The sequence below is a fragment of the Geotrypetes seraphini genome, chromosome 1 (assembly GCF_902459505.1).
Source record: "Geotrypetes seraphini chromosome 1, aGeoSer1.1, whole genome shotgun sequence".
NCBI classification, from domain to species: domain Eukaryota; kingdom Metazoa; phylum Chordata; class Amphibia; order Gymnophiona; family Dermophiidae; genus Geotrypetes; species Geotrypetes seraphini.
In genome coordinates, this window is record NC_047084.1 from 158,330,129 (window position 1) to 158,353,978 (window position 23,850).

A 23,850-nucleotide genomic window follows, 5' to 3' on the forward strand; every position below is an offset into this window, starting at 1 on the left:
AGGGAATTGTATGCTGTTTGCACAGGAAACTGGATGCTATAAAACTGTCCATGACTTAAAAAATATACAATGCTGCGCTTGATGTGTTTGGGCATTGCACCCTGTATGCATATTACAGTGCAATAGCAGATGATCTTGCTTAAATACCTAATATCTTTATCTCTAACTGGTGGTTAATAACAGCAGCTGTGCTTTCTCTCCTTTTTCTTGTGGAAGCTTCCACGCAGTCTGGTTGCCAGATCATTCACCAGGAAGGCACCCCAAATAACACCTCTCAGTTTTTACATTGCAACATTCTCTGGGTAGGGCCGTGAATGAAGGGTGAAATAAAATCCAAATCAGAACGATCACATTTCATTTTGTGATCAGAACATTCTGGTAGAATGCTCCAGAGTGCTTGTGACTTGTGATTTCCATACACAGAGAAACAGAATACGTGCGTGCACACGTTTAATATATGTTTGTACAGAACTGCTAATAAAAAAATTAAAGACCATTTGCATTTTTATTATCCGTCCTTTTTAAAAAGTTATTAAGAGTACTTACAAAAACATATTGCACTATGAATTCCTATTTGCACTCTTTGCATAAAGGTGTAAATAAAAGCAACTAATAAGCTACCCAGACACCCTTCTGAGCGAGTGGCTAAAAGCCAATCAATATTATGAGTTAATCCTCCCTGGATGCTCATTCAATTAAAGGTGTCAGTAATGCCTCATCTGATGTGGCCTCAATTAAATCCAACTATCTGATGGTGTGAACACACAGGGGGATACAGCAACAGCAGCAGAACCAGACAAATAGGCAGCTTTTGCATGGCTGCTAATTACTACACCTGGTGTATATTATAGCTTATGCACTTAACACAGCACGATGTGCCTTTCATTTGGGCTGAAATTAGGCTTTTGGAAAAAAAAAAATCAGGCCATCAGTACAATGGTGGAAAAGCAATGAAAATAACAAAACACTAAACAATATACTGATAGAAAGCAAGCATACGTATATTGCTTTTGTAATTGCCATTTTATCATGGCTACCACTTCATACGACCGATTTTATTGCAAGAATATGTCAGCAAATACAGTTTTGAATATACTAGATTACAAACATGCAATGGAATATTTTAAGACGTCAGAGAAAAACATTTGCGTATAGTAATAATGCTGTTTTAATATATAACACCTTATATGTTAAAATAAACCAATTTTCAACCAGACTACATATTATTGAGAAAACCAACTGTCTTCAGGCCTTTTAAAATAAGGATTCATACTGGATCTCATTAAAAACGAACGACCTAAAAGAATTTGGTCTCCTATATCAATTTTTATCTGATGAGGGCTGAATGTTCCAAATATTTCTAGTTGCTGAGGATTAATATATTTAATTTCAGGATTTCTATGGCTAATACATACTGTACATATAATATGATGGTCCCCCTGTTAGATATAAAATCACTGTGTATGACTTCATAGTTCTGGTTGTGTTCAAAGACTAGGGGACACTCTGAAACTGCAGGGAAATACTTTTAAAACCAATAGGAGGAAATATTGTTTCACTCAGAGAATAGTTAAGCTCTGGAACGCGTTGCCTGAGGTTGTGGTAAAAGCAGATAGGGTAGCCGGTTTTACAAAAAGTTTGGACAATTTCCTGTAGGAAAAGTCCATAGTCTATTATTAAGACATGGGGGAAGCCTCTGCTTGCCCTGGATTGGTAGCATGGAATGTTACTACTCTTTGGATTTTAGCAAGGTACTAGTGACCTGGATTGGCCACTGTGAGAACAGGCTATAGGATTGATGGACCATTGGGCTGATCTAGTAAGGCTATTCTTATGTTCTTAAGGTGCAATTTGTTTTTGTGATGTGTTTTCCAATATTGCTGTGTTTTCTACTCATTTACAGATTACTGTAATGGTTTATAGGACTTCTATTTATGTTTTGATTAAAATTTCAATACAAATGATTTAAAAATGAACGTCCTTGTAATATTCATTCCCTGGCTTCAGTGACCCAGTCAACTAGGTCCCAAGGGCAGCATTACATATGTGATTCACAGCGATGGTTCTCAGCCTGAACTTCATGCCCTAAGAGGCCAGTTCAGTTTTCAGGAGAACCTCATGCATATTCATTGTGGATATCCTGCAAACCAGACTAGGTGGGACTCGAGGATCAAGCAGAGATTCACTGGTCCAAAGAATGGCTAACAGTTTCCTTTAAAAGCTTCTGTGTACGTGGAGTTAGGAACTTAACAACTGCATACCAAAGTACATTCCAGGGGCTTTATACATGCCTACAAGGGAAGAGTGAGAGCTGTGAAGCAGCATTACTAGAAAATAGATTAATCTAGTTCTAGTTTTATTCCGTTTAATGTTTTTCTAGTACTATATTACATTACATTACATTACATTAGAGATTTTTATTCCGCCTGTGCCTTTCGGTTCTAAGCGGATTACAAAATTGGAAGAGAACTGGACATTTCCAGGAAGTTTACATATCAGGAATATAACAAGTTTACATATCAGGAATATAATATGTTTACATATCAGGTTTAAATCACAGGTAAGGATAGCAGTACATTCAAGTTAAGGAGATTATTACATAGCGCTGAGGAAGAAATATTGCTTACATATGGAGGTTGCTTACATGGCGTTGAGGGATGTTGTAGGAATGATGAATATGAAGGAGTAATTGTGTGTGTGTAGGCAGGAGGTTAGAGTGATGGTAGGTGTTTTTTTAAATAGAAGCGTTTTGATTTCTTTTCGGAGAACTTTGATGTCTGATGTTTTGGTCAGCAGTTTGGAGACTGTTGGGTCAATTTTCGCTGCCTGTGTCGCTAGAAGGTTATCGTAGAGTTTCTTTCGTCTGGTACCATTGAAAGGGGGATATGTGAATAGGCTTTGAGCTTTCCTTGTTCTGTGTGTGAGGTTGCGGTATAGGCGGTTGTTTAGGTAACTTGGTGCAGCTCCGTGGGTTACTTTGAATAGAAGACAGTAGAATTTGAATTGTGATCTTGCTTTTATTGGAAGCCAGTGAGAGTCTAAGTAAGCATTTGTGATGTGGTCGAATTTGCTAAGCGAGTAGATGAGTCTGAGGGCTGTGTTCTGAACGGTTTGTAGTTGTTTTATCATGTAGTTTGGGCATGATAGGTAGAGGCTGTTGCAGTAGTCTAAAATACTAAGTACCAGGGATTGGACAATGATTCTGTATTGGTCTCTGTCGAAGAATTTTCTTATTTTTCTAAGGTTTCGCATGGTGTAGAAAGCTTTTTGGATGATTTGTGTCTGCATTGTACAGCGTCTGTCTAGTTGTATTCCCAGGATTTTGAGAGTGGTCTGTATAGGGTATTTGATTGCATTTATTTTCAGTTCTGTAACGGATTGTAGTTTTTCCTTCTCTAGTAATAGGAATTTTGTTTTATCCGCGTTTAGCTTCAGCTTATGGTTGGTCATCCAGTTTTCTACTGTTACCAGTGTTGTTTTCAGGCGTTCTGTGGAGCTGGGGTCTTGGATGTCGAAGGGAAGGAGGATGGTTATGTCATCCGCATAACTGAATGAGGTTATATTTAGGGTATCTAGGGTTGTGCCTAAGGAAGCTATGAAGAGGTTGAATAGTATGGGCGATAGTGGTGATCCTTGTGGTACTCCGCAGGGGTTGGACCATGAGTCTGATATAAGCTCTTTTGACTTAACTCTGTATGTTCTTGTTTTAAGGAAACCTTGAAACCAGTTATGAACTCTACCTGAAATTCCTATGGCGTCTAGTATCTGGAGTAGTATGGGGTGGTCTACTAGATCGAAAGCTGCTAGATCAAGTTGGATGATTAGTAGTTTGTTTCCTTTGCTGAGCTGTTGTCGGGCTATATCAATTAAGGATACCAGTAGTGTTTCTGTGCTATTAGTTCTGAATCCTGATTGCGATGGGTGAAGAATGCGGTGGTCCTCTAGGTAGTTGGAGAGATATTGTGCTACAAGACCTTCTATTAGTTTAACGTATAGTGGGATAGAAGCGATTGGTCTATAATTTGTTGGATTGTCTATTGGTCCTTTGAGGTCTTTCGGTATTGGAGTAATTATAATTTCGCCTAGTTCTGTTGGGAACTGACCTTCATTGAGAGTGGTTTGCAACCATAATGTGAGATTAGCTTTGAATTTTGTGGATGCTGTAGCTAGTAGGTAAGATGGACAGTTGTTCAAATTGCATGAGGATTTGCTGTATTTTTTGTAAAGTCGATCTAGGTCTGACCATTGTATTGTTGGGAAGTTGGTCCAGATCCTATCTGCTGAGATGGCATCGTCTGTTGTGGAATTTATTAGTATTTCTTCTATGATGTTTTGTGAGTTATTGAATGTGGATCTGATTGTGATGATTTTGTGTTTGAAGTGATCCGCTAATTGGTGAGCTGTTGGAGGCTGGTTTCCTTGGATGGCTAGGAAAGGGTTGGTATCAGTGAGATTTCGTACCAGGTTGAAAAGTTTTTTTGTGTCTGGTTTCTCGGTGTCAATGAGTTTGGAATAGTATTCTTTCCGTTTTTCCTTCAGTTTGATTTTATATTGTTTGATTTGGATTCTCCATTCTGTTTTGGTGTTGTCTTGTTTCTGTTTTTTCCATGACCTTTCTAGTTGTCTGCATTGCCTTTTTAGGTGTAGGAGCTCGGTGTCAAACCATTTGTCAGATGGCCTACATATTTTATTTTTTGTTTTTATTGGAGCTAGATTATTTAAGGTAGATTCACTTAGGGACCGCCAGCTGTTTATGAATTCTATAGGGTTATTGGATTCTAATGCGGGGTCTACTGTGTCCCAGAATTTGGTTGGTTCAATTTTCTGTCTAGTCTTGATGCTTGTTTTATGTGGAGTGGGTTTGTTTTTACTTTGCGTCCAGTTGATATAGAAGGTATATATGTAATGGTCTGACCAGAGGGTAGGATGCCAAGAGCCCTTGGTGATGTGGATGTTTTGTGTGTTGAGGTCGAGATACGCGTACGCAGCAATGTCAAGCTGATGACCCTTTTCGTGTGTGGGTTCAGGGTTGAGGATTTGGTAAGATAGGGAATTGAGGTATGATATAAATTCCGCTACTTGTTTGGAGGAGTGGTCTTCTAGGTGGAGATTTACGTCTCCTAGGATCAGGTTATGTGTGGAGGAGAGGGAATTCTGGAATATGAATTCTTCGAGTTCTTGTTTTGAGGTGTTCCAGTTTCCTGGTGTAACGTAGCAGAGAAGGCAGTTCAGGTTTCCTGTGAGCGTGTTGTCGGAGAGTTGGCAAGCTAGCAAGTCTAGGTGAGGGGTGGAATGCTTGGCTAGGATTTTAATGTTGAGATTGTTTTTTACTATGATTGCTAGGCCTCCTCCTCTTCTGTTTTCTCGACATACTAGCTCTAGTTTGTATCCTTTGGGGCAGAATTCAGTAATGTGTGGGTCTGCGTCGGAAGTGAGCCAGGTTTCGGTTAAGAAGAGGCAGCTTAAATTATCTTTAATCAGCCAGTCCTTGATTAGTTCAGTTTTTGGGCTGATAGATCTAATGTTCATATATGCGCATGTTAATGATGAGTATTTTGTGTGAGATAGGGGAGTAGTGATTATGTTGATTGTTCTTGGTAGTGTTTGATGTTTTTGTGTGTTAGTCTTGGGTTTTGGTGGAGGTCTTATTCCCCAGGTAGTGGGTATGCTTTCATAGTCGTATGTAGGACAGGGGATCAGGGTTCTGTGTGTATGGAGTTTCCTGGATGGTAAGACTGGTCTGTGTGATGTTGTGTGGATGGGTATGGAGTGTGTATGGTATCCTGCTATTTTCCGTTTACTTATGAATAAGGAGAGCAGTAGTAGGACAAGGATGAGTTTAAGTGTGCGTGTTGTCATTTTTGTAAGTAGTAAGGACGTTGGTTTACTCACCACTTTGTTGTATGGGTTGCCGCTTTGGTTGGGTCCGGGTCTTTGATAGCAGTGCTTAGCGGGCATCGGATTCCCTGCGGTTTTTACTGCAGACGCTGGATTGGAGATCGACAGGAGATTGGGGATTCGGTAGAACCGGAGGTCCAAGCGTCGTTGTAGTATTGGGGTTGTAGGCCTTTCACGTCGGCTTTTCACGAAGGCGCTCACTAAGGCGCAGGCGCCTTTGTCGTGCGCCTTCTTCGGTGTGCCGAACGGCAGTGTGCCGTTGGCACTGGGCCTTTTTAAATGTGTCCTCTGTGTCTGTGTCCCGGCTGGATCGGGGGAGGCGGAGCAGGGCTCCCATGCTGGACCCGATCTGGCTGGCTGGCTAGGTGCAGGTGCTGGGCCTTTTTAAATGTGTCCTCTGTGTCTGTGTCCCGGCTGGATCGGGGGGGGGGGGCGGAGCAGGGCTCCCACGCTGGACCCGATCTGGCTGGCTGGCTAGGTGCAGGCGCTGGGCCTTTTTTAAATGTGTCCTCTGTGTCTGTGTCCCGGCTGGATCGGGGGGGGGGGGGCGGAGCAGGGCTCCCACGCTGGACCCGATCTGGCTGGCTGGCTAGGTTTAGGGCTGCCTAAGCATAATTGATGCGCTGAGCAACATCAATCTCAGATTTATTGGAGTCAAAAGAAAAAAAAAAATGTTGGGTATACTGGAAGACTAAGGCTCTTTTGCCATCCAAAGTGAGCAAGGCACATTCACTGAAGTAGATATGAGGCCTGGAAAAAATATTAGCAGGATGATTGACTGGTTACAGGAGAGTTCTAACATAACCTTAGACAGGAGATATATTTCAGAATTTCACAGCACTCTTTGATTAGAGATAGTAATTCCTTCACTTTATCTCTAAAGATATTCTTTTCCCTCTGCAAGTCAAGTCAGCAAGATTTTCCTGCACATTATACCAGAAGTATGAGACTCACAACCACGAAATTCTGTAAGCTCCAATACCTATAGCAGTGGCACTGAATGGATGCTTTGAAATTATCAAAGGTTGATATGATCATATAATTCCACACTCCTCTTCTTTGCCCACCAGTGATCTAAGTTCCTCAGCTCTCTCTTGAGGAAGAGAGTCTGGAAACTTTTCCGTCTTGCACAGAATGTTAAGCACATTCTGTCTCATAAAAGCTGGTAAGAATTTATGCAGGAGGAAAGCATAGCATTCTGGAAAAAGTTTCTTCTAAGAGGACCAATTTACAGCCTCTCTCCCCACAAGTATCAAGGAATGAGTTTGTGCAGTAGCTGATGCATTTTGAATTCTTGAGTCTTTTGTACTCTTCTTGTTTACAAGGACCCTGGAGAGGGAACTCTCCTACATTCTCCTTTTTGCATTCCTGAGAATCATGTGAAACGGCGTTGTGACATCTTCCTTGGGAAGACTGAATATTTGCAGGATATCAAGTGGCCGCTAAGAAAGCGAATAGAATGCTAGATATAATCAAGAAGGGTATTACAACCAGAACGAAATAAGTTATCCTGCCGTTGTATCAGGCGATGGTGTGCCCGCATCTGAAGTACTGCATCCAATACTGGTCGCAGTACCTAAAGAAGGATATGGCGATACTCGAGAGGGTTCAGAAGAGAGCGACATGTTTGATAAAAGGTATGATAGATTGGAGAAGCTGGGGCTCTTTTCCCTGGAGAAGCAGAGACTTAGAGGGGATATGATAGAGACTTACAAAATCATGAAGGGCATAGAGAAAGTGGAGAGGGACAGATTCTTCAAGCTTTCGAAAACTACAAGAATGAGAGGGCATTTGGAAAAATTAAAAGGGGACAGATTCAGAACCTGTGCTAGGAAGTTCTTCTTCACCCAACGGGTGGTGGACACCTGGAATGCGCTTCCAGATGGCATGATAGGACAGGGTACGGTTTTGGAGTTCAAGAAGGGATTGGACAATTTCCTGTAGGAAAAGGGGATAGAAGGGTATAGATAGAGGGTTACTATACAGGTCCTGGACCTGATGAGCCGCCACGTGAGTGGACTGCTGGGCATGATGTACCCTTGGTCTGACCCAGCAGAGGCACTGCTTATGTTCTTATGTTAAGTTCTTGTTACTTCTCTGACTGAAATGGAATGGGCAGTGCCATTTCCTTAACAAAATCTGTGGACAAGGATCCCATGGGTAACCAGTGAAGCCCTCCTTTTCAGAAAACTCTGCTGGTACTCCAGGGCTGACTAGATTTCAATTCAGATGAAGTTTGTTCTGCAGATGAAGTCTGAGTAAATACATGGTTAATAGTCAAAGACTCAGTAAGGTTTCCCCCTTTGACAGACCTAGATCTCGATATGCACTTGATACCAATGTCTATCCTAAGGCCCTTTGATATAACGGTATCAGTGAAATGCTTCCAAGTACAGAATCAGTCCTGATGATCAGAATGATTTCTCTCTATCTCAATGCCAATTTCACCAGTATCAAAGAATGGAGTTGAACCAGAGAGATTTGCATGCAGTGGAGGAAGTACATGCAAATGTTTCTCATGTAAATTCATTATAGATATACTGGTAACCTTACTGGCTGAGGCGCATCTAGGACCAGGTTTGGGAACCACTGTCCTAGATGGATAGGGCAAATCAGAGGTGGCAGAGAGACTAGTTTCTTTTATTCCGCCTAAACCTTGCGGTTCTAGGCGGATTACAAAAGGATGAGATTTTGGTCATATCCAAAAGATTACAGGAAAGCTATTGGTTGGAACATTTAAGAGTCTGGTGACTGAGTAAGGTTATTGGTTGTATCATGAGTCTGTCTTGATATATTTCTTGAATAACCTGTTTTTTTTCCCTCCTGAAGGTTTTGTAGTTTGGTGCTGAGATCAGTAAATTGGAGATGTGGCTGTCTAGTTTCGTTGCTTGCGTGGCAAGTAGTCTGTCATGTATTTTTTTTTTTTATGTTGAATGCCTTTGATTGGGGGGGAGGGGGGTGAAGGGTGTCTGAGTATGCAAGGTGATCTGATTATCCTTGATCAGAAACAAGATATTTTTTTTCACCTTGTTTCTATAAAAGATGGCAGATTAGCAAATTTATGTCTTTTCTAAATAAAGATAGCCATAGGTAACAGTCCTATGAGAATAAGTGGTCACAACAGAAGCTCTCAACAACTCTAATGTATCAAAGCTTAAGATTCATGTGTGAAAGGGCCTGATGCCCTTCATGCTCCTTTCTTACCAAAAGGAAATCAATTTATTCCTATTTGTCCTCTTCACAGAATATGTTAAATATGTGGCCATTTAGAGTGGGCAGATGGCAATATAGGAAAAAAAACCATGGTATCCTGATAACATCTCTTAAAATGGTCAAGTTCCTTAGATTACTGGCCTTGAGGGACAGCCATATGAACCTTGGGTACTTGATGTTTTTTGAGATCCAATAGAAACACCACACAATGCGACAGCTCTTTGGTGGTCAAATCCTACAGCTGATTGGCTTTGGTACTTTGCATTCACTTTACTGACTAGTTGCAATGAGTAGAGAAATTCCTGTATCTGCAATATGATATCTGGCCATTGCCATCAACACTTTAGGGATAAACAGATATTTCAAAAAGCCAGTTGTTTTTTTAAGTCTTCAAATCAAAGGGTAGCCCTCCACAAATGAGCAGAAATTTCTCATAGAAATTTCTCCAAATGTATATAAAACATACTACTTATATACATACATGGTTAATTTGAGGCTTTTTCTCTTGCCCCCAATACAGGTGTCTAATAAATAAACTGAGTGCCCTTGGTATGAGTCCCAAAGTGATGAACTGGTTGAGTGGAAGCGATAAGAGGGTAGTGGTCAATGGAGATTGCTCCGAGGAAAAAAGAGATTAGGTTCTTACCTTGCTAACATCTTTTCTATTAAATAGATGTGTCATTTTGGACAGTAGGGCATTCTGGATAGTAGCTAGAAAGACAATATCAGTTCTCGGTGCTCACCTTTGGGTTAGCAACAGCACCCCACACAATCACCAAAGTGTGATGGTGGTGGTAGCGGTGCATCTCCATGGGGCAGGGTTGCAAATGCCCATATTTGGACTACTAGCTGATGAGGGCTCTGTCATTCTTAGGAGAACAAACAGTGGCTCAAGTTTACACTTTACAGAGCCTGGGTTAGATAGTGAATTTTCAATAAAGCCAACTGGTTCCATCCCAATCTCTGGAGTGTTATTCAACATGGCAGAAGGCCGGGTGTACCTTCCAGAAGAACACAGACAGAAGCTTTTCACGCAGATAATGGGACTGATGGCCAAGACAGCCCCATCTGTGTGGCACTACCTTCACGTGCTAGGCTCTAAGGTGGCCACTATAGATGTAGTCTCTTGGGCAAAGACTCATATGCGTCTTCTCCAGAATACATTGATGTTTTGGTGGTGAGACCTCATTTAGAATATTGTATAAAATTCTGGAGGCTGCACCTTCAAAAAGATATAAACAGGATGGAATCAGTCCAGAGGAAGGCAATGGAAATGCTCTATGTCATAAGGCGTATGGGGACAGATTTTAAGATCTCAATGTGTATACTTTGGAGGAAAGGCAGGAGAGGGGAGATATGATAGAGACATTTAAATATCTACATGGCATAAATACGCATGAGATGAGATTATTTCAATTGAAAGGAAACTCCAGAGTGATAGGACATAGAATGAGGTTAAGAGCTGATAAGCTCAGGAGTAATCTAAGGAAATACTTTTACAGAAAGGTTGGTAGATGCATGGAATAGTCTTCTGGTAGAGGTGGTGGAGACAAAGACTCTGTCTGAATTTAAGAAAGCATGGGACAGGCACATGGAATATCTTAGGGAGAGAAGATAGTGGATATTGTGAATGGGCAGAATGGATAGGCCATATGGTCTTTATCTGCCTTCATTTTTCTATGTTTCTATGTTAAAATATTTGTTTATTTAGGAGACGGACTACTACAAATAAGCCAGCTGATGAATGGTACTTTACTGGAGCTGCAAATGCAGGACAAAACACCCCCGCCCCCACCACCACTAAAAAAAATAAAATTTGAAATGATCTAGTGTACACAATTAGGCTTACCAAAAACCGTATACTTACCACCTGCATGGCAGAGCTTCGTGGAGGATGAGGCTCTATGAGAAGTTGAGACGGGGTCTGTCCAAAACTTCGGATTTGAGCTTCTACAGCCTGCAAGAGGTAAAGGCAGGTTTGCACACTTAGAAGTGTTAATTATAGCACAATGTTACATGAAAACCATTCCATATTTCTGGCTTACTTCATGTTAAAAATCAACCTTGTGTATTCACAGTACGGGCTATGTGTTTGGCACTGGTAGTGAGGATGAAGTCATTCTTGTAGCTCTGTGGATAATATTTCTATTAGAAACGGCAAAATCTTATGCTACACAGTGACATTAAACAGAAACAAGCTATTACAGTCAGAAACACTTCTTACTGGTTTCACTTCAGCTTCATAGCATTAGTTTTTGGGGTTTTTTTCTACCGGCATCATATCTCAAGCTACAGCACTTAATTTTTAACAGGTATAAACGTGACCTCGCACTAACCTTAAGGGCACTAACTGGGCCCCATGTCAGCCTAAAACAGCAAGAAAAGTAAAAACTAATTTTGTTTTAACACAAATGAAGGAAAAACAGTTGGCGTGCTTCTTACATCTTGGCCTTACTGGCAGGGCCGGATTTAGATGAAAAGAGGCCCTAGGCTATTCCACTTATGAGGCCCTTTCACCTCCCATTTTTAAGTATGTAAATTACATGAGAGATAATAAAATACATCATTACTGTGATATATATCAATATGTTAAATGAAACATGTTGTTATTGGTACTAACCTTTATAAAAAATGTGACACGGATAATAAATAAAAAAAAGTCGTGAACACTTATTTGGACATTTATTCTCAGCACCATATATAGTACTTGTAACAATAATTAATCAAACATAACACACAACATTGCCCCTTCCTATGTCCATAGTGCCCCCAGTGCGTCCTTCCTCATCTCACCCCCCCTCCGATGCCTGCCTGCCTCCCATCCCCCTTCCATTGAACACCCCCTCCATGCCATCCTGCCTGCCTGCCTTCCATTAACCCCCCACCCCCCTCCGATGCCAGCCTGCCTGCCTCCCATCCCCCTTCCACTGAAACCCCCCCACCCTCCCCGATGCCAGTCTGGGCCGCCCTGTCCTGACGGATCCACATTTTGCCTCTCTCCCCGCGGGGCTGGGCTTTGCCCAGCTGTTTCCGGACTGATGTCTTTCCCTCCCCGATCCTCCTCCCAGGGCAAGAAAAAGAAAGGGAGAAGCCAAGTCGGCGCCCCGTTGCGGCTGGAGCCGGTTCCGATCCCGAAGCGTAGAATTTCTCCTTATTTTCGGTTCAGTGTTTTAGTGTTCACTGTTTTTAGAATAGTGTAATATTAATTTTGCTAAGATTTTGAATGTAGGCCCCTCTTGATCTTGAGGCCCTAGGCTGAAGCCTAGTTAGCCTATAGGAAAATCCGGCCCTGCTTACTGGCTGTATAGAGCAGTGCTTCTCAACTGGATTGCAGCCCTCGAGGGTTAGCATTTGAGACTCCTGGTTAATAATAGTCCTGCTCTGTTCTTAGTAAGTTAAGCTATTAGAACTCTATACCAGTCTTCTCAACCCTGATTTGGCCAGGTTTTCAAAATACCCCCCGATAAATATGCACGAGACAGATCTACATGCACTGCCTACTTAGTAGTCAAATCTGCCTCGAGCATATTCATTGCGGATATCTTGAAAACTTGACTGGCAGAATGTGCCCCAAGGGTTAGACTAAGAAGACCAGCATAGTTCAAGTTCAATCTATTTAATATACCGCAAATATAAAACCAGAAGCCAAATCTAAGCGGTTTACAATAAAAAAATTTAAAAACAAACAAAAAAGAAAAAAAAAAACACCCCAAATTAAATTGGGTAAGAACAGAAACGACAAAACGTAAGGGAAAACAACTGAGAACATGGGGAAAGAGGGAATCATGGGAATTAGAATAAAAATAAAAAGGTTGGGGAAAGGGATGAGCAATGTGGTAAGGGAGGGAACAAAGAACAGAGATTTAATTGCTGGGGGCAGATCAAGGATAATATTTGAATAGGCCTGAAACAATAAGAACAGCCCTAAACTGGTGGGGTTTTCAGAATATCTATAATGGATATGTATGGCATAGATTTGTTTGCCCTCTGCTGTATGCAAATCTCTCTCTGGCATATTCTTAGGGATGTTTTCAATAGTGGCCCCCCAAACTTGTAACTCTCTACCACAATACATAAGAGATGAAAAGGAACTCAGTCTCTTTAAAAATAAACTAAAAACTTTCCTTTTTAAAGATGCCTTTAGTCTCTAAAATAAACACAATTTAAGCAGTGTAGCCAAGTCATCCCTCCTTATGTCTTTTCCTTGAATGTTCCCTTTTCTTTTTTCCAAAACATTTACTATGTAACTATTCTCCTTTTATCCTTTTGTGTTTTTGTTTCATCTGTTTATGAGTCTGTTTTTTACCCTTTTTATATAATATTATTTGTATGTTTTTTTAATATGTTTATATAACTTATTGTAACTCGCTTAGTAAATTATGGATAGGCGATTCATCAAATTAATAAATAAACATTAAAAAAAACCCCAAAAAAACAAACAAACATGTTCTAAAAATCTGAATGGTTTATGGCCCAGATCTCAGTCTAAACTGAGGGGAAAGGGTCTCTATCCTCTGTATACATCAAATATTTCGCTTCATTCTAATCTGCAACATTCCTTCTTTGTATGCGATACAATAATTTCTTGCCCTAACCGGGACAAGGACAGTTTTCTAAGCTTCTTACAAATATAATGTAAATTGCTGTTTGCCTGAGAAAAAAATGGCTTTACTGAAATTTTATATCCTAAGTACATCCCTGTGAATGGTATTAGGGTAGATAAAAAGAAGCATTCGTAGAAGTTGGGGTAGTTTCAGGGACTAAACTATGTACATATATTTGATTTTTAAGCGTATGCCTTCTATGTTGCCCTTGCTTGACTGCCTGCATTAGCTAATTTTCAAAGGGACATAATAAAGACAGTTTTGCTTTGAAAATTAGCTGCAATGTATACGGCATGAAAGTGTCCATGTATACTGAAAACACGAGCTATTCCAAAACTGCCCTCTAATAAAAAGCCATTTGTGGTCATTCTTTGGACAATGCAAAACAATAATTTTAATGCTTTTCAAAGAATATGTGAAATCATTTTGACAGTTGGTTATTGGCCATGCAATTAATGATGTGGCACCAGTGCAGACATTAACCATCTTCAGCTTTATTTCAGTTGTTTCACTGGTGGCTTAGGTTAGAAATGGAAACAAAAAAATCATGACATTGGCTTAATTTAGAAAAAAACATGGTGCTATCCCTGTTGTAGAGAAGGTGTGTGTGTGTGTGTGTGTGGTGTGTGTGTGTGGTGTGTGTGTGTGTGTGTGTGTGGTGTGTGTGTGTGGTGTGTGTGTGTGTGGTGTGTGTGTGTGGTGTGTGTGTGTGGTGTGTGTGTGGTGTGTGTGTGGTGTGTGTGTGTGGTGTGTGTGTAGTGTGTGTGTGTGGTGTGTGTGTGTGTGTGTGGTGTGTGTGTGTGTGGTGTGTGTGTGGTGTGTGTGTGTGTGTGTGTGTGTGGGAGGGGGGGAGAGGAGGGGGGATGGTTTACTGATAGTGAATCAAAACACTAACCTTTCTTATTGTCAGTTGTGGTTAGTCAACAAAAGCATTTCCAGTAAATAGAAATGAAACTGCCAAGTCTTAGACAGAGTTATAGAATAATTTAAAGCAGCATTTACAACAGTGCTTTGGCATAGGTGAATCAAAACCTGGTAATTATACTACACAGACACCATTCAAAAAAAAAAAAAAAATCATTTATAAAAATTATAAAATCAAACTAGCAATTGACAGTCTGCGCTTTTTCTATTAACAAGAAGTCCTTGTTAAAACATAGGCACTCACACATAATCAATCCTGTCTAGCAGGGGTTGCTGGCTATTTGGATTATTACAGCGCTTTGAGTTTAGGGGGGGGAAAGGGGGGTGTGCTGGAGTAAACTAAGAGGGAATCTTCAATCCTCCTCCAGAAAACAAAGGAAGCAGCCCCAAAATTTCCTCTAATGATTAAGGAGAAATCTTGCACACTGTACATCTCAGCTGTGACAGAAAGCTGGGACGTATTTTTATGTTGCATATTATAACTCCGCACGCGAGTAAGAACATAGATAAAAGCGGAGGAACATATGCATTAATAAATATCAAAATATAATAAATGGAGAAAGTGATTTCACCTGCCAAATGGATGTTTGAGATTCAAGCTTAATTCAGGCAGCAGAAAACTGTGCAACAACGCAGTGCCACAGGGATTTGTCTCAGCTGAGTATTAAGGAGGGCGTGGTGGAGGACAAAGCTATTTTTTTTTAAATATATTTCTTGGGGTTTATTATTCCTATTTTCTGTGTAAACTATTTTAAATAAATATTATTCCCAAAAATGGTATAAATACAAATTAAATACAGGGATGGCAACGATGTAAAAATATGTGGACATAAAGAGGTTTGTGTATGTGGGTGGCAAAACCCAGGCCTAAAATGAAAGATATATGGCAAAGAATGAAATGCATGTATTCCCAGTAGCAAGAGAGATCCCCAAAGATGTAGCAGCAATGAATGCAGCTGGCCTTCTAGTCTCCTGGGCTGAACTTTAGGGATAATTGAGTTGAAGCAAGAGTTTGCAGCTTTGGAGGGAGAGATTGGGGGACCTGATCACAGAGTGCGAGCTTCGGTAATGGAGTTTGGACAATGGGTGGAAAAGCGAGACTCCCCAGCAGGAAGAAATCAGTGAAGAGAGATTTGGGGGGTAGGGGGAGGAGTTGGGGTTGATGAAGTGTCATCTAGAAACACTGGATAACATGAAAAAGAAAACGGTCTTTAAAATGGAGGAATTGGAGAACTGCAGGAGGCACTAAATGTTCTACATCGGGGGCGCATAAGCGGGCCAAAGGGATGAGGGCTGTAAAATAGAGGCTTTAGTGATCTATAAGCAGCTGCTAAATAAAAAAGAGGTCAGACTTATCCTACTCCTACTACTTCTCATTTCTATAACACTACTAGACATACGCCGCGCTGTACATTAAACATTCAAGAAACAGTCCTGATGTTGATACTGAGATTAAGTTGGAACCAGAGCACTTGCTGCTTGGGCTACCTAAAGGGAACTCAATTAGAAACACTGTCATCTGTGTGTAGGACTGTGGGTTTATCATAGATATGAGCAGTGAGCAAATTAGAATGGGAGGCTTGCCAAATCTCAATATATGCGGACTTCTCACCGATTACTTTACAACAAAGGAAAAAGTTTAAGAGCATTACTACTCAGGTGAAGCAAAATAACATTAAATTAAAGTATCTTTTCCCTTTTGGACTATCTTTTAGGATTTTGGAATGACCAGGAGAGAGAAACAGAGAGACATGAAGGCAGATAAAGGTCAAATGGCCCATCCAGTCTGAACAATCCGCAGTAACCATTATCTCTTTCTCTCTCTAAGACAGGGCTGCCCAAGTCTGGTCCTCGAGATCTACTGGAAAGCCAGGTTCTCAGGATATCCACAATGAATATGCATGAGAGAGATTTGCCTGCACTGCCTTTTTGGTATGCAAATCTCTCTCATGCATGTTCATTGTGGATATCCTGAAAACCTGGCCTGCCAGTAGATCTCGCGGACTGGACTTGGGCAGCCCTGCTCTAAGAGATTCCACGTGCCTATCCCATGCTTTCTTAAATTGAGACAAAATCTCTGTCTCCACCACTTCTTCTGGGAAACTTTTCCATGCACCTACCACCCTTTCTGTAAAAAAAAGTATTTCCTTAGATTACTCCTGAGCCTATTACTTCTTAACTTCATTCTATGCCCTCTCATTCCAGAGCTTCCTTTCAAATGAAAGAGACTTGACTCACGCTACACATACTACCAAACTCCAGTTATTTTATGCTGAGTATACTGTCAAATAATTCTGCCTTAATTACAGCATTATTTGAGAGGATTCAATTGTTGCTCTAGCCAGAGTACAGGGGAGGAGAAGAAGGAAAGTTGGAAGCACAGGTGGAGGGAAGGGGTGAGAGGAAGGAAAGTTGTTCACACAGGGGGAGGGGAAGGATGAGAGGAAGAAAAGTTGCTGGCACAGAGGGAGGGAAGGGGTGATAGGAAGGAAAGCTAGTGGTACAGGGAGAGGGAAGGGGTGATAGGGAGGAAAGCTGGTGGTACAGGGGGAGGGAAGGGGTGATAGGAAGGAAATCTGGTGGTACAGGGGGAGTGGAGGGAAAGGGTGATAAAAAGGAAAGCTGGTGGCATGGGGGAGGTTATGGTGAGAAGAAGGAAAGTTGGTGGGTGACAGCAGTTCTATGGGCACTGGTCATATTCAATGCTGGTGCCCATATATACAGTAACACAGTAAATGATGGCAGAAAATGACCTTCACAGTTCATCCAATCTACCCAACAAGGTGGCCAAAACTGCACCCAGAACTCTGTACAGGCCCCAGTCATTCATGTTTAAATGCTGATTGTGCAGTCACCACCATGCCAACCATATAATCAGCTAAATATGATGGGATGATATATGGTTGTAACCAAGACTCTAAGTATTGTTGACAAGTATTCAACTTAGCAGTCAAGATGCCTTCCCATCCCCCCCTAAGCTACTCATAGTATGCAACAATAAAATAATCCAGAACACTGGAGGTGTCAACATTTTGCCATTTATGGGTCACAGACTGGTTAATATTCTTTCATTTGTGGGACACAGTCCATGGAAGTCTTTCCGGCATTGCCCAAGATAACACCTCAACAGCCATGCTGCATTTCCATCATAAGAACATAAGAATTGCTGGGTCAGACCAGTGGTCCATCGTGCCCAGCAGTCCGCTCCTGCGGCGGCCCGTAGGTCACAGACCAGTGCCCTAATTGAGTCTAGCCTTATCTGCGTACGTTCTGGTTCAGCAGGAACTTGTCTAACTTTGTCTTGAATCCTCTTTCTATTTAGGCATCCCCTGTATCTATCCCATGCATTTTTGACTCTACCACCTCTCTCCGAAGGGCATTCCAGGCATCCACACCCTCTCTAAGAAATAAGTATTTTCTGACATTATTCCTAAGTCTACCTCCCTGCAATCTCCATTCATGTCCTCTAGTTCTTCCACCCATATGTCTCTGAAAGAGGATTGCTGGAATATTAAGACCCTTCAAATACTTAAATGTCTGTATCATATCACCTCTCTCTCTCCTTTTTTCCAGCATATATATATATATATTCAAGACCTCCAGTCACTTCTCATATATCTCATGGCACAAACCCTGCATCATTTCTGTCACCCTCCTCTGAACAGTCTCAAGTCTTTTTATATCCTTGTAGAGATACAGCCTCCAAAACTGGACACAGTACTCCAAGTAGGGCATCACCACCAACTTGTACAGAGGTAATTAACACCTCCTTTTTTTTGCTAGTTACTCCTCTCTTTATGCAGCCTAGCATTCTTCGGGCAACATTCTCTGCCTTGTCACATTGTTTTGCTTCCTTAAGATCCTCTCTCTTGATCTGTGTGTGTCAGTTTCGCAACTCCTAGCACATACTGCTCTTTTGGAGTTCTACACCCTCATTGCATTACTTTTCACTTCTTTGCATTGAATTTTAATTGCCAAACATTCGACCATTCTTCTAATATAGCTAGTCTTATATCAGTAACATAGCAGATGAAACCTGTATGGTCCACTGAGTCTGCCCAACAACAATAATAATAATAATAATTTTATTTTTGTATACCGCCATACCCAGGGAATTCTAGGCGGTTCACAACAGTTAGATGAAATACACAAAATGCGGTTGAAATTGAAGAACATAACAAAGCAATCGTAAAGTCAAACTAGTTATAGGTTTATAATTAAGAGAGGGAAGGACTATATACAGTGCATACAGTAAGAGAATACATTGAATTTAAGAGAAGGAAGCCAATGCATATAAGTTAAATGGAGGGAGCAACAATCTTGAAAGAGTGGGAAGGGAAGAGGTGGAATACGTTAAGGAAGAGGAGGAGTGCGTTAAGGATTTGGTTTGTTGAAAAGTAGAGTTTTGATCTGTTTTCTAAAGTTGAGATGTGAAGAAGCATCAAGTAAAATTTGGGCAGAGACACACCTACCACTCTGTGTGGCCCCAGTCATTGGTTGTCAAGTCTCCATCATGCCAACCACTGCTTGCCCTGGATCGGTAGTATGGAATGTTCTATTATTTGGGCTTTTGCCAGGTATTAGTGATCTGGATTGGCCACCGTGAAGACGGGCTACTGGGCTAGATGGACCACTGGTCTGACCCTGTAAGTCTTATCTTCTTTAGAGGTTCTAGTTGTCAGTGCAAGTGCTAAAACAAGTGGTACAAAACCAGAAGCGATACAAATCCTTTACAACATTCTACATGAAAATATTTGTGCTGTGTATCACATTTCATAAATGTTAAATGGTGCTTCGTATTAATGTTATTGTAACCTGAAACGCTCCAAACTAAAACTGTAACAGTCTAGTATGTTCAGTTTGTAATGTATATTCCCTGCTAGCTGGATATTGTAATCCTGGGATTGCATTCTTGCCAAGAAGAGATTAGTTGGAGGAGAAGTAGTAAATATAAAAATGACTTGGCTATCAGCTGGCCAGGAGTTCAACTAATATTTAATGGGAGTATTTTGCTTACAGTCAGTGGACATATTCAACAATTACTGTACATAGTCACATTATTTTGACAACCAAGAACATAGGAATATTTTCAAACCAAGACCCATTTTTTAAATTTTGATTTCAAAGCTTCAGTGACTCTCTCTGACATTTACATTTTGAATTTTACTAACAAATAAAGCTCACTGAGTAATATGTGGTGCTTTTGGGTTGTAAACTGTGCAAGGTTTGGGGGGGTGGGGGTGCTGATCATGTGGATTCATTTAAGGTTATAAACAGCTACTCTCAACAACGTTCAAATTATTTCTTGAGCAATAAAAAAATCTGATAGTGTCAAGAAGATTGATTTGAATACAAAAGAAAAAAAATGAAGCTGGCCTGCACAGAATGAATGATACATTTATTTATAACTTTTTCAAAATGAAAAACTTGTTTGGTTTTACAAATAGTTATTCTGACATTTCAAAAACTTCTGATTTTTCATAATGTTTGAGCATCCTGATGCATTAGGATTTGCGAAAAAAAAAAGGATATATGACCACATCTCATGTTGCCAGTATAACTGTTTTGGAGACAATCAGCTATAGCAACCTTAGAAGCTCAAATTTGCCTCTCTCTATTCTTTATTATATCACTACAACAAAATACAGCATTAAAAGACGGATTCCTTAATTTTGACAAGTTATTAAAGCATCTATAAAACTACTTACATGTATAGGGGCAAAATCAAAAACTAAAATGTCCAAAAAAACACTATGAGGCTCATAATTGAAAGAGAAAAACGTCCAAGAACCGTCCTAAGTTGGCACTTGGACGAACATTGTCCAAATACGTCCAAGTGCCGATAATAATAATGGGTTTTGGACAGATTTCTAAACGGCCTAGGCCTTCATAGTGCCGCTGAATGACCAAAGCTAAACGGGGCGTTTCAGGAGGAGTATCGAGGGTGGGAGTTGGGCGGGACGTGGGCCAGCTTATATTTAGTCGTACAGCCCAGGATTGACTGAACTTGGACGTTGTGACTAAGTCCATTTAAAACATGGTCTAAGTCACAAAAACCCACCTAAAGTCACCAGATAAGCACTGCAAACACATAATACAGACCCCCACACACTACCCCAGTGATCACTGACCCCCCCCCACCCCATAAAAATCGTAATCACACCTTTAAAATTCAGCCTCCAGACCATCATCACCTGGCAGCCTGGCATAGGAAAACCTAATCGTCCAGCACAGAGGTGGCTTAAGCTGTCTTGGGGGTGGGTTAGGGACCCATGGAGAGGAGGACCCATGCCCATAAGCCCCTGTAATCACTGCATTGATACTTAAACATGTGCACTCCCCTTTACACCCCCAAAGCCTTGAAACAGCCCTAGTGGCGAAACATGATCGTGTCGGCTTGTTTATTCCCTCCCCAACGTGACCACAAAGCTAAGTTTGCTACATATTAACTTTTGAAGTAGTAACTTTGAAGACGTGAATTTTTGAAATAGTATCTTTGAAGATAAAATTATTGAAGACTATTTATTGAATATTTATTGAAGATAAGATATTTTAAAGAAACTAAAAAAATTGGGAAGAGTGACAAGACACTGTGGTATAGCATTCCAGCTATTCTGGTCCAATAAGTGTTATTTCTCATGTCCTATAAACAAATATTATAGTATTTCTGAAATGTTTATATAAGCTATTTTTATGGATTTCTAATAGTCCCCACTAGGAACACAATAGGGTGAACAAAGTAGAGATACCCTGAATTGCTGAGGATATGATTAACAAAGTACAGACATCTAGAATTATCAGGATATATGTAAATCTAAGATGAACATAGAACATGATACAGATATTGTTTGTGCAAATAAGTAAGATTTAGTATGAACATAGTACATGATACTAGTAATATATGTGTATATACGTAGGATGATAATTTAATTGAGGTATAAATGTGCCTGTATTGAAAACCATCACAGAAAATGCTAACTCTGTATTGTAACACCTTTACAGAAGCTCATGTAAACCGCTCTGTCTTGACTCCCCAGTCATTAGTAGCAGTATAGATGCTTTCAATAAACAATAAACCACTGGTTCTACCAGTCATTAAATATAGTTTCAGGATCTAATTAAACATTTTAAAAAAGCATTGTGAAATAATCTCTGCACCACCTGTTTTAGTATCATATGTCTTTTTCTGGAGGAGAGTGTGGCACAGTGGTTAGAGCAGTCTGCAGAACTTCCTCACTACAGCAGTTTGAGCATGTTTTTGACTACCTTTCTTCTTTCCTGAAGCAGCATAATTTGACGAAACAAGGCTCTTGTTAAAGAGGGGAAGATCAGAATAGCTTCAATGCTTGACTGGATTACAAATATGTGTGTGAACAGCGTGTTGATTTTCACGTGTGGATTGCTGACAGCACGGTTGCTAAAGCTAAGAACTTTTGGAGCTTTTTTCTTAATTTTTCTTATATTGTTCCTTTTGTTTGGGGGATTTTTGTATTTGCTATTACACTGTGCTTGCCTGGATTATTTTGGGACAATTTTTGAACGTAGTTTCACTCGACCGGTGGTGGTTAACCAAGGTTTTCCTCAATGGGTCCTTTGAGCCATTGAGTTTTTTACTTGGTTCCCCTCCCGGACAGAGAAGCTTATGATTTAACTTTTGGAGCCCTTTGTGGCTTGTTGCTCAAGCTGTGCTAGTTGTCTCTGCTAGACAGTTCTGAGGCTCGTTTAGTAAGTTAAATGGTTCTTGTTCCCATTTATAATCTCAGCTAAACATCATTCTGTCAAAGGTCCTAGGGCTGGTTCTGTTCTATAAATTTTCTGGGAAATATTGTGGAGAAGGGTGAAAAATGCATTTTGCGTGATGAGACAAAGGCATGAAAATAGGGTGGACACCCTTAAAGGAAGAGATGGAATGAGAAGTGTCCTAGAAAGACTTGAGAAATACCGTATTTTCTCGCATATAACGCGCGCGTTATACGTGGTTTTTACGTACCGCGCAAACCCTCGCACGTTATACGCGTGAGCGCATTGTACAAATTTTTTTTACATAGTTCCCCCCCCGACGTCCGATTCACCCCCTGCAGGACCGCTCGCACCCCCACCCCGAAGGACCGCTCGCACGCACTCCAACCCGCACCCGCGCCCCCACAGCCTCCTGACCCCCCCCATCATGTAGAAGCTCCTACCGGTGTCCTGCTGCTTCCTCTTGGCGGTCCTGACACCCGACACGATCGGGGCAAGAGGGAACTCAAGCCCTCTTGCCCCAGCCAACCGCGGCACACCCGACACGATCGGGGCAAGAGGGAGCTCAAGCCCTCTTGCCCCAGCCAACCACGGCACCCCCGACACGATCGGGGCAAGAGGGAGCTCAAGCCCTCTTGCCCCCCCCCCCGACTCCCCGACACGATCAGGGCAAAAGGGAGCCCAAGCCCTCTTGCCCCGCCGACTCCCCAACTCACCGACAATATCGGGCCAGGAGGGAGCCCAAGTCCTCCTGGCTCTGGCGACCCCCCCCGCTAGTTGTTCGGGCCAGGAGGGAGCCCAAACCCTCCTGGCCACGGCGACCCCCTACCCCCACTACATTACGGGCAGGAGGGATCCCAGGCCCTCCTGCCCTCGACGCAAACCCCCCTCCCCCCAACGACTGCCCCCCCAAGAACCTCCGACCGCCCCCCCCAGCCGACCCGCGACCCCCCTGGCCGACCCCCATGAAACCCCCACCCCCCTTCCCCGTACCTTTGTGTAGTTGGCCGGACAGACGGGAGCCAAACCCGCCTGTCCGGCAGGCAGCCAACGACGGAATGAAGCCGGATTGGCCCATCTGTCCCAAAGCTCCGCCTACTGGTGGGGCCTAAGGAGCCTGGGCCAATCAGAATAGGCCCAGGAGCCTTAGGTCCCACCTGGGGGCGGGGCCTGAGGCACATGGTCCCAACCCGACCATGTGCCCAAGGCCCCGCCCCCAGGAGGGACCTAAGGCTCCCGGGCCTATTCTGATTGGCCCAGGCGCCTTAGGCCCCACCAGTAGGCGGAGCTTTGGGACGGATGGGCCAATCCGGCCTCATTCCGTCGTTGGCTGCCTGCCGGACAGGCGGGTTTGGCTCCCGTCTGTCCGGCCAATTACACAAAGGTACGGGGAAGGGGGGTGGGGGTGTCGTAGGGGTCGGGCAGGGGGGTTGCGGGTCGGCTGGGGGGGCGGTCGGAGGTTCTTGGGGGG

The 23,850-nt window shown here is 41.9% G+C and overlaps 1 protein-coding gene across 7 annotated transcripts in view; it reads right to left on the reverse strand.

Annotated features, from left to right (window-relative positions):
• Positions 1–23,850, reverse strand: part of LRBA (LPS responsive beige-like anchor protein) — a 1,301,884-nt gene that overhangs the window by 102,655 nt on the left and 1,175,379 nt on the right. For all 7 annotated transcript variants that reach the window (XM_033940548.1, XM_033940584.1, XM_033940558.1 and 4 more), the window contains exon 49: positions 10,979–11,068. In XM_033940548.1, coding sequence (XP_033796439.1) covers positions 10,979–11,068 — 90 coding nt within the window. The remainder of the gene's footprint in view (positions 1–10,978; positions 11,069–23,850) is intronic.